General features: G+C 28.9%; 1 protein-coding gene across 1 annotated transcript; it reads left to right on the forward strand.

Moving 5' to 3' along the window:
• Positions 1 to 10502: 10502 nt before the first annotated feature.
• LOC105141439 (uncharacterized) lies at positions 10503 to 12013 on the forward strand. Its single transcript, XM_011048662.1, has 3 exons — positions 10503 to 11484; positions 11566 to 11607; positions 11710 to 12013. The coding sequence occupies exons 1-3, from the start codon at positions 10656 to 10658 to the stop codon at positions 11835 to 11837; spliced, it is 999 nt and encodes a 332-aa protein (XP_011046964.1). The 5' UTR covers positions 10503 to 10655; the 3' UTR covers positions 11838 to 12013.
• Positions 12014 to 12326: the final 313 nt, after the last annotated feature.

The raw sequence follows: 12326 nt of genomic DNA on the forward strand, positions 1-12326 counted from the left end.
ATTTTTTATTTATTTAATCAAGTATTTAATTAAGATTTTAATTATAAAAATCAATTCAATTTTATCCTTGTCAAACATAAATATCAGTTTTAAAGTTGACTGTTTTTTTATTTTGATTATTGATTTTGAATTTGTGTACTTTAACTCTTAATTAGCTAATAAACTTTGTATTTTTTTAATTTGACCCTCAATTCAATCAATTTTAGTCCCTATATTCGCACACTTTTTCTAGTTTAGTCTTTAATTTTGGATTTATTTGATCAAGTCTCTAATTGCTTATCAAACTTTAATATTTATACAATTAATCCCATGATTTAATCAAATTAACTCTTGCAAATTGCAATTAAACCCCTAAACTCTAATTTCTTCTAGGTAAAGCCTAAATTAACTTAAAAATTAATTTTTTATATAATTAAATTGATAAATTGAATTAAACCTTTAAAAAAATTCAATTAAGTTCTTAAACATCCAATTTTGAATTTCTCTTCCTTAAATTAAATTTTATTTGCCAATAGGGTCTTTCTCAATTGAAAGTATATTATCAAATTTTAATTTTTGTATTTTTTATCCTCCTTAACCAATCTATGGCTATTTTCTAGACATTTTGGTATCCTCTTCTCAATAATTTTTTTTTATTTTCTTCCAATATGTTTTTTTATATTTTCTCTTTTCCCTCATTTTTTTTTGTGCGGGGACCCCAAAAATTAGGTAACAATATTTGAAATATTTTTATTTATTTTTTATGAAGTTATATCAATCTCATGATCCAAGTTATAAGTTTAATAAGTTAACCTTAGTTGACATGGATTTTTTTTTAATGTTTTTATTTCATCCTTCAACAATGAGTTGGTTGAAAATTAAACTTTATTTATATTTATATTTATATTTTCTTTTCATGAAGTTATCTTGATCTCATAACTTTGGTTGCTAATGAGGGAGGTTAACCTAAATAATTTTTTGGTCCTTCTTAATTTTTTTTTTAATTTCATCATTTAACATTAGATTGATTAGAAATTAACTTTCATAATCTATTTTAGTTTGTTTTCTAAAGATTTATCTATTGTTCTAGGATTAAGACAACAATAACACCTAAGGAATGGTGAATTAGGTGTTTCACTAATACTAACAAATAATATAATTTAATTCAATTAACCATAATAAACATAATAATCAGTAATATAATTAAAGTGCTTAAAATAAATAGATATGAAAAAGAAATTGCAAACTCAATTCTTAACGTGATTTGATAAGCTTACATCCACACCTCAAGCATTAAATCAGTCTTGAATATTATATTATTTCACTAATCCAAGTTCAAGAGTACAATAGCTACTTGATGAATCCTATAAACCTTGGGATAAATTAAAAATAATAATATAATAAAAATTAAGGTGTAATGCAATGAAATAAGAAAAAGAGATAAAAAGATAAGAGAGAAAGAATTTTTGGCTGAAAATGCATATTTTTTTAGTAGCAACACTAGTTTAGCCATTTTGAAAAATGACTGGACTGATTTATATACAACCACTGAACCATTTTTAAAATAGCAAAACTATTTTGGCTATTGTCTTTGTTATAACCCAATGGTCTATAATAAGAGGGAAAAGGGCAAATTCATTACCTTTTCTTTTCTTTCACCTTGAATGACTAGAAAGTAATAACTAGGAGTAAAAGCAGAATGTTTTGAGAAAGAAAAATACAATTACCCTAGAAATTTAGAGAGATCAAGGAAAGAAAAGTTAAGTTAAAGGGAGAAAGTGAAAGGAGAAGAGAAAAAGAGAGAAGCTTAGGAAAAATATTGGCAAATCAACTTTTAAAATATGTTTAGCAATCGAGTAAGGTTTTCAGAACCCTTTCATATCAATTTATACAAGTGTTTAAAGATTTGATGCAAAATTAACAATATTTAAATTAGGTTTTTGAGATGAAATTGAGAGAAATTGAAATTAGTTGTTAATTATTGTTATGGATGATTAAATGGCTAGAAAAAATTAAAAAAATTGTTACATTACATCAAAAAGATTAGATGGGTAATGAAGCTTTAGGGCTGACCATAGAGAGTTAAAAAAAAAAAGATTTAATGAATTTATATTATTTTTATAAATTATATTAAAATTATGATAACCAAACATGTGGATAGTAATTTAGATAGTTAGTCATATTTTTACTTGATAAATGTGGATTTCAAAATATTAGGAATTTAATGTTTCTAAGATAGAGTGAATTCGACTTTTTTAATACTTATAATGGTGTCATTGAAGGTTGATTGTTGATTAAATGAGGAAATTATGGTTAATTAGAAGGAAAACATATCGAGGTGGGTTGAAGAAATTAGAAGGAGTGGTTTGTTTGAATAAATTGATACTTGAAAGGTGTAAAACTTACAATTGATCATGGAATAATTAATTAATAACTAAGTTTTGACAATTTCAAGTAGAAAGCATATCTTTTTTTGGTGTTGTAGACCAAAGATAAATGAATGGTATTATAGTAATAATTATTTATATATTGATTTGCTGTGTAAAATAAAGTTAATACAAGGATGTAAGACATTTAATATTAAGTTGTTAAAATTGCAGGAGAGATTATAGATGGTGTACCAAGACAAGATCCCATATATAGAGTTTAGATGTCAGGTAGGTGTTTAACATCTTATTAATTTGACACTATTTAAAATTATTATAAATATCAAAATAGATTCTGCATTATTTTATTATATTAATATCCAATATAACATTGTTGTCATTTTCTTGATTGGATGATTAGTACTTAATTTAAAAACTAATGCTTTATTATGTGCTAGATGACTAGTTCTTAGTTTAAGAACTAATACCTTGTTATCGACTGAATAATTAGTTTCTTGATTTAAGGATTAATGTCCTATTCTATGCTAGACAATTAATTTCTTGTTCTAGGCTGAATAATTAATTCTTTAAGGATTAGTATCCTGTTCTAGGCTATAAATCTGAATACCTTGAATGAGGGTTTATTACCTGGATCTAGGTTAAGAAGTAAATTTTTTAAATATTTAAGGGATTAATGTAATTAATAAGAAAAGAAAGTAAGTTATTTATTAACTTAATTCTTAATGGGAGTATGTACATTAGTTACTCAATAAATTCAAAAAATTGTATTAAAAAAACATGACTAATGTTTTTATGGATGAATCTTAGTTTAATTAATATAGTAGTTAAATGGATGATATAAAATATGACTAATCTTATGAAAAAAGTTGTGATGTGATGAGTTTAGAAAGTTGAATAGTGAATGGAATGTGAAATAATTATTTATTGAAGTTTAACAGATTTAGTTGATAATTTAAATTTTTTTTATAATTTAAAATTTTTTTATGTAAGAGAGATTTTACTAAAATATCAATAAATTCTCATATAAAAAAATTTACACTTTTTTCTATCATTTATTTCATGAAATTTGTACAAGTATATGGTAGAAGGGGGAGAGAGTTGAAAGTACTCGTCAATTATTAATTAATAATTTTTTTCTTTTTAATGAAAGAGGCATTTATTTTATGAATACATAAAGATCTACGTGACAAATAAGAAGTTTAAATATGGTAAATATATAATTGTAACTTACAGGTAATTTAAAGGCAAGTTTCCAATCCAATGATCTCGTGATTTGATGGAGTATGGAATTCTGAGGCTCCAAGGTCCCAACAACGCTCCTTCTTTAGGGAAAAGGCAAAAGTACTCCACGATGCTGACTTGCTCTTCGATAAGTTGAAAATCCTTTCATTCAACAAGAGGTAAAAGTAAAAGAAATTAAGGTAGGCTATGAAGTGCTGTCTCTTAATTATTGGCCAACGAAAATCAACAAATAAGTTGTGACTTAGACGTACCAGGTGTTGTTAAAAAAGAAGAAGTCAATATCTAATATTTGTATTATTAATCAAACTCAATTTCATATCTTAAAGTTATATAACGTGAATATTATAAATAATAATGGGTTAAAAAATTATAATATATCTATATATATATCATGAATTGAAAGTGTCGGAAAAAAATTAAATTAATTTAATAACATAAACTGTTAAATTACATCTTAAAATATAATTTATATTATTATCTAATATTATTTCATGTGAAAAATTTTTGATTTAAAATTTACATAGATTTATATTATTTTATATTTTATTTTTATTAAATAAATAAGGATGATGAGATTTTAATTTGTAATTATTTTATTATCAAGATTATGATATATTGTTAAAGAATTATCTTAATTCAATAACTTAAATGATTAGCTAAAGTCTTAATATATAATTCATATTATTTTTTAATAAAATAAAGGGTAAGGTTTTTAAAAATCTAGTGAATCCTAGTGAATTCAACTCATGAGCTTAATTCCTATTTCTAATTATACCAATCTATGAATATTTAAGAATATAAGTTGAATCATAGATATCTATAATATTTATAAAAAAATTACCTAAACTAGATATATCCACCCCGCTCTAAACCAAATTTTTTTTTGAATGAATTTGATTTATAATTTATAAAACATAAAAAAATATATTAGATATAATTATCATATAAAACAAAAAATATATATATTAGATATAATTATCAGCACAAACTCTACTGAATTATATCAATAAACACCCATAAGATACATGGCATTAAAGGGTACATATTGGACCGTCAAAATGGAAGAATATTTGTCCATACGAGACTCTATTTTCATAGACAACCAGGCAATTTCGGTGGACTTTGAAATAAGAAATTTCCCTATAAAGCTACCTAGCTAGCAGATTCATGGTACCTTTCATACTATTTCATGGGATTTGGTCTGAAACACAGGACCTCCTTCACGTTCTTTGATTTTTAACCTAAAGTATGCAGGCAATTTTTTCAATGTGTAACGAACACGCGTTAAGAATGTAGCAGTCGTGGCCAGGCCGAGCTGCTCGAGATCATGTTAACAGTAACATATATATGGAGCCATGACCCCATGTCAACCTCCTCTTGACCCACGTAATTATCAGCCACATACATGCATCTTCAAGCCCGCTCCGGGCTTTTGAAGTGCTTAAAAAAACAATGTGGCAACCATATTTATTAGTTCTTTTGACCGTTTGAATGAGCTTGCGGTGACTCTTTTAGCTTAGTTTACGTGACCGAAGGCCATTCCAATTTGCTGCATTAATTGATGAGGCCGCAGACAACGAGGCTGCCGGCTGCTGCTAGCATCACAGCTCAAGTTGGATTAGAATTTCCTTACCGCCTTTGTTGTCACGCAAAATGGGAGGTAGTGACCCTATCCAGAGCATGAATCCAACGGATAGGAGAGGCAAGAAAAGAAAAAGGTTGCTTCAATTTTTATTTTTATTTTGGATTAATTGATTTTATCCATCCATCACTAGAGTTTATGTCAAATCAATTTTAAAATTAGTTTTTAAAATAATAATAATATTTATTTTTATTATTATATTACTTTATATCAATCCAAGTTGACCATCTCAACCCATAACTTGGATTTTATTTCAGGTTTATTTTTCATTTGAATTTTAAAATCAGGATAATAATAATTTTTATTTTTATGTTAACTCGAGTCAATAGACAACCCAGTCAATGGCTCGAGTCTGACTTTAAATCAATCCTTGAGTAAGTTTTTAAAACCATAATAATAATTATTTTTATCTTTGTATTGACCTGGATTAATAGTCAACTCGGCTCATAACAAGGATTGATTCTCGAGTGAGATTTTAAAACTATAATAATAATTATTTTTATCCTTACATTAACCTAAGTTAATGGTCAACCTAACTTAGGACTTGGACTTAACTTTGGATCGTTCCTAAGCCAAGTTTTAAAATTATAATAATAATTATTTTTATCCTTACATTAACCTAAGTTAATGGTCAACCTAACTTAGGACTTGGACTTAACTTTGGATCGTTCCTAAGCCAAGTTTTAAAATTATAATAATAATTATTTTTATCCTTTAACCTAAGATAATGGTCAACTTGATTTGTGACCCATACTTCGTCTCAGGTTGACCTTTAAGTCAAGTTTTAAAACTATAATAATACTATTTTTTTATCATTAAATTGACTCGGGTCAATGGTTAACCCAAACAATGACCCGAGTCAACTCTCACGTTGAGTTTTAAAACTATGATAATAACAATTTTTATTCTTATATTGACCCGAGTTAATGCTCATCCTAACTCGTGACTTGGGCTTGGCTCTAGGAAGACTCATGAATCGAGTTTTGAAACTATAATAATGATTATTTTTATCAAGTTTTAAAACTATAATAATGATCATTTCTATCCTTATTGTTATTATCCATTTTTGGGTTCCTATAAAAAAATACAAAAAATGTGAAAAAAATATATATCAAAAAAATATTAAGAAGAAATCTAAAAAATAATAGGAGCGAGAAAATGATTCTGGAATGCCAAAAAAAAGAAGCTAAATCTGGTTGACGAAATTTAAAAATACAAAAGGTTGAAAATTGATAATATATTTTTTACCGATGAGAGCCTTGCTAATAAAGAAAATTCAAGTTTGGAAAGAAAAGTCTAAAATTAAATGTTTATGGACTCAATTAGATTTTATTTAAAGTTTAATTAAATTTATGGAGAGTTTGATTGTATGAAAAAAATAATTTTTAAGTTAATTTGAACTTTTATTGGAAGAAATTAAAGTTATGAGGTTCAATTATAATTTTGAAGAGTTGATTTGATGAAATCAGGGGCTTAATTGCATAATTATTGAAGTTTGATGGTCAATTGAAAACTTAATTGGAACAATTCAAAACAAAGGACTAAACTTGAAAAGGTGCTAAAATCAAGGCATCTATTTACAACTTTTACAAGGGCTGATTATAAAATTATAAAAACATCCAAGGACCAAATCAGGAATATCATTTTGAAATTGAAAACATTAAGGGCTTAATTGCATAATTATTAAAGTTTGATGGTCAATAATGGACTTAATTGAAACAAAGCAAAGCCAAGGACCAAACTGAAAAAGATACTAAAATCAAGGGATCCAATTACAACTTCTATGGGGGCTTGATTACAAAATTGTAAAAAAAATCCAAGGTTCAAATCAGAAATATCATTTTAAAATTAAAAACAGTATTGTTTCATTAAGAATTATACGCACTGTTCATGATCTTTTTCTTAAAAAAAATAGCCAACAATACAGAGACGGGAGGATTTGGAACTGCAATCGAGGGTGGGCACATGTTGCGGCTAATGTTCCTTGCTATTGTGATGTACGCGAGTATTACTAAAAGAAAGCCTTCGTCCTGTAACAATATTAGTTTGTATTTGTATACCATAAAAATATAAATCTGATATTAAAATACTTAGTTTTCATTAAAACATTGAAAAAAAATATTTTTGTGCATACAACCAAGTTTCTAAAAAAAACTCTTATCATGTTTTTATACAATAAAGATTCAAAATTTATATTAACATGCATTTTAACTTTAATAATTAGTTTATTAAAGTCATGAGAACTAGATCAATATTTCAAAAAAAAATATTTTGTTTTCTTTTAGTATCATGAGTTACGATTTTATACGTAAAACATATTACAGATATTAAATTTTTTTGTTGATGTTAGAATAGTTAGGGTTACCTAATAAGATAAGGATCTTCTTATCGAGGATAACTTTTCTTAAACCATCGATGGATCAACAACTAGAAAACATGACAAGACTTTAGATTTTATCAGATAATAAAACAATATAGCTTATCTTAGGCAAGACATATTTAGGGTGTTAATATCGTCCCTTTATGTAACCAGTATCTGTAATTGATCTCTGAGATTAGTTAGGGTTCCTAGTGATCAAAATATTATCTGGTAACTCCTATTCTAATTTTTCATCAATAAGAGACAAGAATTTCTTATCTCCTAATATTTCCTTGATAGATACAAGATAAGATTTTGAGGGTAGATGTTTTTGCCGCGATGCCACATACATACGACATTTGTATTGACCTAGTTAATGGTCAACCTAGTCCATAACCTAGTTTAATGGTCAACTTAACGTGTGACTCGGGTCAACCTTCAAGTTGAATTTTAAAACTATGATAATAATCATTTTATCTTTATGTTGACCTGGATCAATAGTTAACTCGATCCATGACCCATATATTTTCCTAGTCAACTCTTCGTCAAGTTTTAAAACTATAATAATAATTCTTTTTATTATTATGTTGACCCGGATCAACTAAATTAATCCTTGTGTAAATATTTTGACAAGCTTTTCCTATTTCTTTTAAAGGAACAAAAATCTCTCTCCTAGAATAATCTTGGACAATACAAAAATTAATTTTTGTACTATTCAAAGATGTGCCAAATAACTTCATCATAAATTTTCTTATCAAGACAAACCTAAACACTACCTAAGTTAGAGAACCATGTCATTATTTTTTTTTTAAAAAAAATTGATGTGTTTATTTTGTTGGAGCCTATGTCTTTCCTCTAAGTAAATGTTTTTTTAAATATTATTATTTAATTAATAAATCTAGTTTATTAACTATACCTAAAATGGATCAATGTTTTATTGTAGCACATGCTACTGTTCATCATAAGTACTTTTATTATAAATTGTATTGTTTTGCACTGCAGTCAAAATATTATAGATTGTGAGTGTTTTCACTATGAATTGTATTATTTGGTGGAGGCATGGTGAAGTTGTAGTGTGTAGACCTCAAGCACCTCGCTAAAGGCACACTCCCTAGGCTACGAACACTTGACACTTGGGCTGTCAGGCCTGGGCTTAGAGCAGGGCACACAAACTTATTGTACCCAAGCTACAATCATTTAGCATGCAAACACTTGCCGGTTTATCTAACCTTGGGTGTAAGGGGCAAACCAACACCTAGCTGCAGCCTCGAGTGCCTAGCTAACAGATTCGCATGCTGGGTGCTGATCTGACCGCTGAGGTTTGTTCTTATAGTCCCTAGGTTTAGAAAGCCATAAAAAGAAATAAAAAAATATTATTATTATTTTTAATTTGTTTTAAAAAAATTATTCTATAAACTTTAATTAGACAAATTTAATATTATTATTACTATGATAAAATATTATTATCTATCTTGTAAATATTAATTAAAATTATTAATATAAAAATAGTATTATTAATATCACAATTATTATTATTATTAAAAAACAATAATATATTTTATTTGAAGGGTTGAATTAAAAATTATTATCATTATTATTATTAGAAAAAACAATTATTATTACAATAGAAGAAAAACCATACGTTTTTTTTAATAATTAAAAAAAATAAAAACTTGAACTAATAAGTTAAATATTATTATTAATATTAAAAATATTTATGTTGGGTCCGATTCAAAATGGCTTCGAATCCTGGCGAAAACAAGAACTAAATAGCCTTGCATCTTACATATTAGAGAACCCAAATAGCTTGGATAATTAATATGGTATTAAAAATTAACTTGAATTATATATGTCTTTTGCATGGTTGTTTGATGCATTAACTTTGAGGTTATTACAGCTGGAATCACTTCAATAATGATACAACTTTACTTAAGAAACTCGATTGCATCAATTTTTATTTTCTTTATTTATAATTTCATAAAAAGGTAATATTCAATTCATCAAATGAAAGTGGTTATGTGCATAAATTTAGAATCAAACATTTCTTTTTCATTATTTTATTTTCTTTCCCTCTTGTATATGTATTTTTTTTTAGTAAAAAGGATTTTTAGCAATTAACCTAATTGGATTTGTCTTAGCTCTTTCAAGTTCATCTAGATATCAAGTTAGGCTAGCAATTGTTGGTTTGGTGTGTGTTTAATCGATATTCTAGTAACTTTTACGACTATGATTTGATAAAATAAATTTAAAAAAATTATAAATTATAGCATTTTCTCTAACCAATATTTTAAAAAAGAGTTTTTGATGGGATACATGTAAAAATATAACGTGTATTAATTAATCAAACATTAACAAACAGGATTTTATAATTTTAAACAATCAAATTTTTGACACGTGCTAATCCGAAGTTTAGGTCTCTGGATTCCTGGTTTAATCAACTATATCAGGCTGAGTTGAACCATTATGATTAGAGGTACTTCTGCCACAATTACTCTACGAGCTTAACTCTTTCCTCATATGAGCAGTGTTGGTCCACAGCCATGGACCTCCAATGAATGTCTTTGCATTGGGCTTGAAGGTAATCTCATGCTTTCACATAATAGACAAGTCTCCCATCCATAGTCCACAGACCACAGCCTCTGGACCAAAGATGAATGTATCCAGAGTTTCATGAGCCCTGTTGGTTAGCCTCTTGGTTTTCCCCCATTGCCCATGGTGCTGTCACTTTCATGCATCTTGATTCATGACCAAAATCATTGCCAGAGAAAATAAACAAATCAAGGAACAGATCAAGGACACATGCTCTTCCATCGACCATTCTCTTGTCTCTAGATTCTCTTCTAAAACCCTAAAGCAAAGAACAAGTGAAAACAAAGTAACAAGCATAAAAAGTAAACAAAAGTAAAAGGAAAAAGAAAAAGAACACTTCCGAGATATATTCTTGCGACTCCCGTTTAGCCTTCCCTTTATTCATTTCATCGCTATCTTTAAACCACACAAACTCGATATTAACCATCAAACACTCAAAACTTCCATCACATTTCTAATGGCTTATAACCCTTCTTCATGTTCTTGTTTTCATCATTCTTTTGGTCTCCTATTCATTATATTCAGTTTTCCATATTTCTTCCTCACAAAAGCTCAAGCTGCAGGCCATTGCAGAACCTCATGTGGAACTATTCCGATAAGCTACCCTTTTGGCATTGATGATGGCTGTGGCAGTCCATATTACAGACACATACTTGTGTGCTCCGATTCGGGCTTTCTTGAGCTTCGAACGCCTTCCGGGAGATACCAAGTTCGTAGCATAAGCTACTCAGATCCTCACATGATAGTCACTGATCCATTCATGTGGAGTTGTCAAGATGGTCCTCACTTTCGTGCAACTAGGCCATTTAGCCTTGACACAAGCACACATTTAACACTCTCCGCTCAAAATGACTATCTCTTCTTCAATTGTAGCGAAGAGAGGGTGATTGTTCAGCCAAAGCCTATCTTCTGTGAGAGGTTTCCTGATCGGTGCGACTCAACATGTGATAGTGCTAGTTATCTTTGCAGGCACTTGCCAAGATGTGCTACTGCATTGGGTAGTAGTTCTTGCTGCTCTTACTTACCGAAAGCGACTGAATCGTTGAGGCTGATGCTGAAGTATTGTGCTAGCTATGCTAGTATTTATTGGAGGACTGGTGTAAATGCTCCTGATGATCAAGTACCTGAGTATGGTATTAGAGTTGATTTTGATATTCCAGTGACTACAGATTGCCTTCAATGTCAAGACATGAAGAAAGGAGGTGGATCGTGTGGATTTGACACCCAATCACAGAGTTTCTTATGTCTATGCAATCAGAGATCAAATGTCACAACTTATTGCAATGGTATGTTAGTATTCAAGCTTTTTCATCAACATTCTAAAAAGAAAATGTCACAAACCAACAGTTGTTTATATCTGTCTGCAGATCACAGCACTACTAGCCATAGCAAGGCAGGAGTCATTGCAGGTGGAGTATTACATGTAGTTGTAATTTTTTCTGGGAATATTTTGGATATTGAATTGAAAGATCAGGCTTATTTTTTTTGATGTTTCTTATTGTGATTTGCAGGGACTGTAACTGGAGTCTCAGCAGCTGGGGCCATAGGGATTGGTGCTGGTCTCTGGTATTGGAAGAAAGTGAGAGCCACAGCACCAGTAACATGTGGGGTTCAAAGCAATGAGAATAGGCTCTTTTAAAAACAAATCAACAAAAGTGAATGCCCATCACTTTCTCTTTTCTCTTTTTTTTTCTATTTTTTGAGTTGCCTTTAGCACTTTAACAAGCCACTTCATGAATCTGTTCTCTTCGTTTCCAAGTTTATCCTGAACTGTTTATACAGTAATATAAGATATTTTTTTTGCTTTTGGGTTCACAATTTCTGTCAACTTTCCTACTTTCACCCCCTTTTTGGTCAGAGCTAGATAGTGCACCAGCTACTGAGCTTAATTGGCTTTGTCACTTGATCACACTATTTCAAGCAACATGATTTTAGGTTGATCCTGCTCACACCTTGAATAAAAGTAATTAAAAAAAAAAAAGACTATGAACCAAACAAAAGTGAAGAAATTATGATGACCAATATAATTAATGATCACAAACTTGCTTTAACTGGAGCATCAAGTTTTGGTGGATTTCATCTTGCTTTACACTGCCTCTTAAAAATCTGTGTCGGCAGACATGTATGG

Source organism: Populus euphratica, unplaced genomic scaffold, assembly GCF_000495115.2.
Source record: "Populus euphratica unplaced genomic scaffold, PopEup_1.0 scaffold119.1, whole genome shotgun sequence".
In the NCBI taxonomy this organism is placed as follows: domain Eukaryota; kingdom Viridiplantae; phylum Streptophyta; class Magnoliopsida; order Malpighiales; family Salicaceae; genus Populus; species Populus euphratica.

Coding starts and splice junctions, on each gene's coding strand:
- LOC105141439 (XM_011048662.1), top strand. CDS start 10,656: ATGGCTTATAACCCTTCTTCATGTTCTTGTTTTCATCATTCTTTTGGT. Junction 11,485..11,565: donor TGTCACAACTTATTGCAATG/GTATGTTAGTAT, acceptor ATCTGTCTGCAG/ATCACAGCACTACTAGCCAT. Junction 11,608..11,709: donor CAAGGCAGGAGTCATTGCAG/GTGGAGTATTAC, acceptor TGTGATTTGCAG/GGACTGTAACTGGAGTCTCA.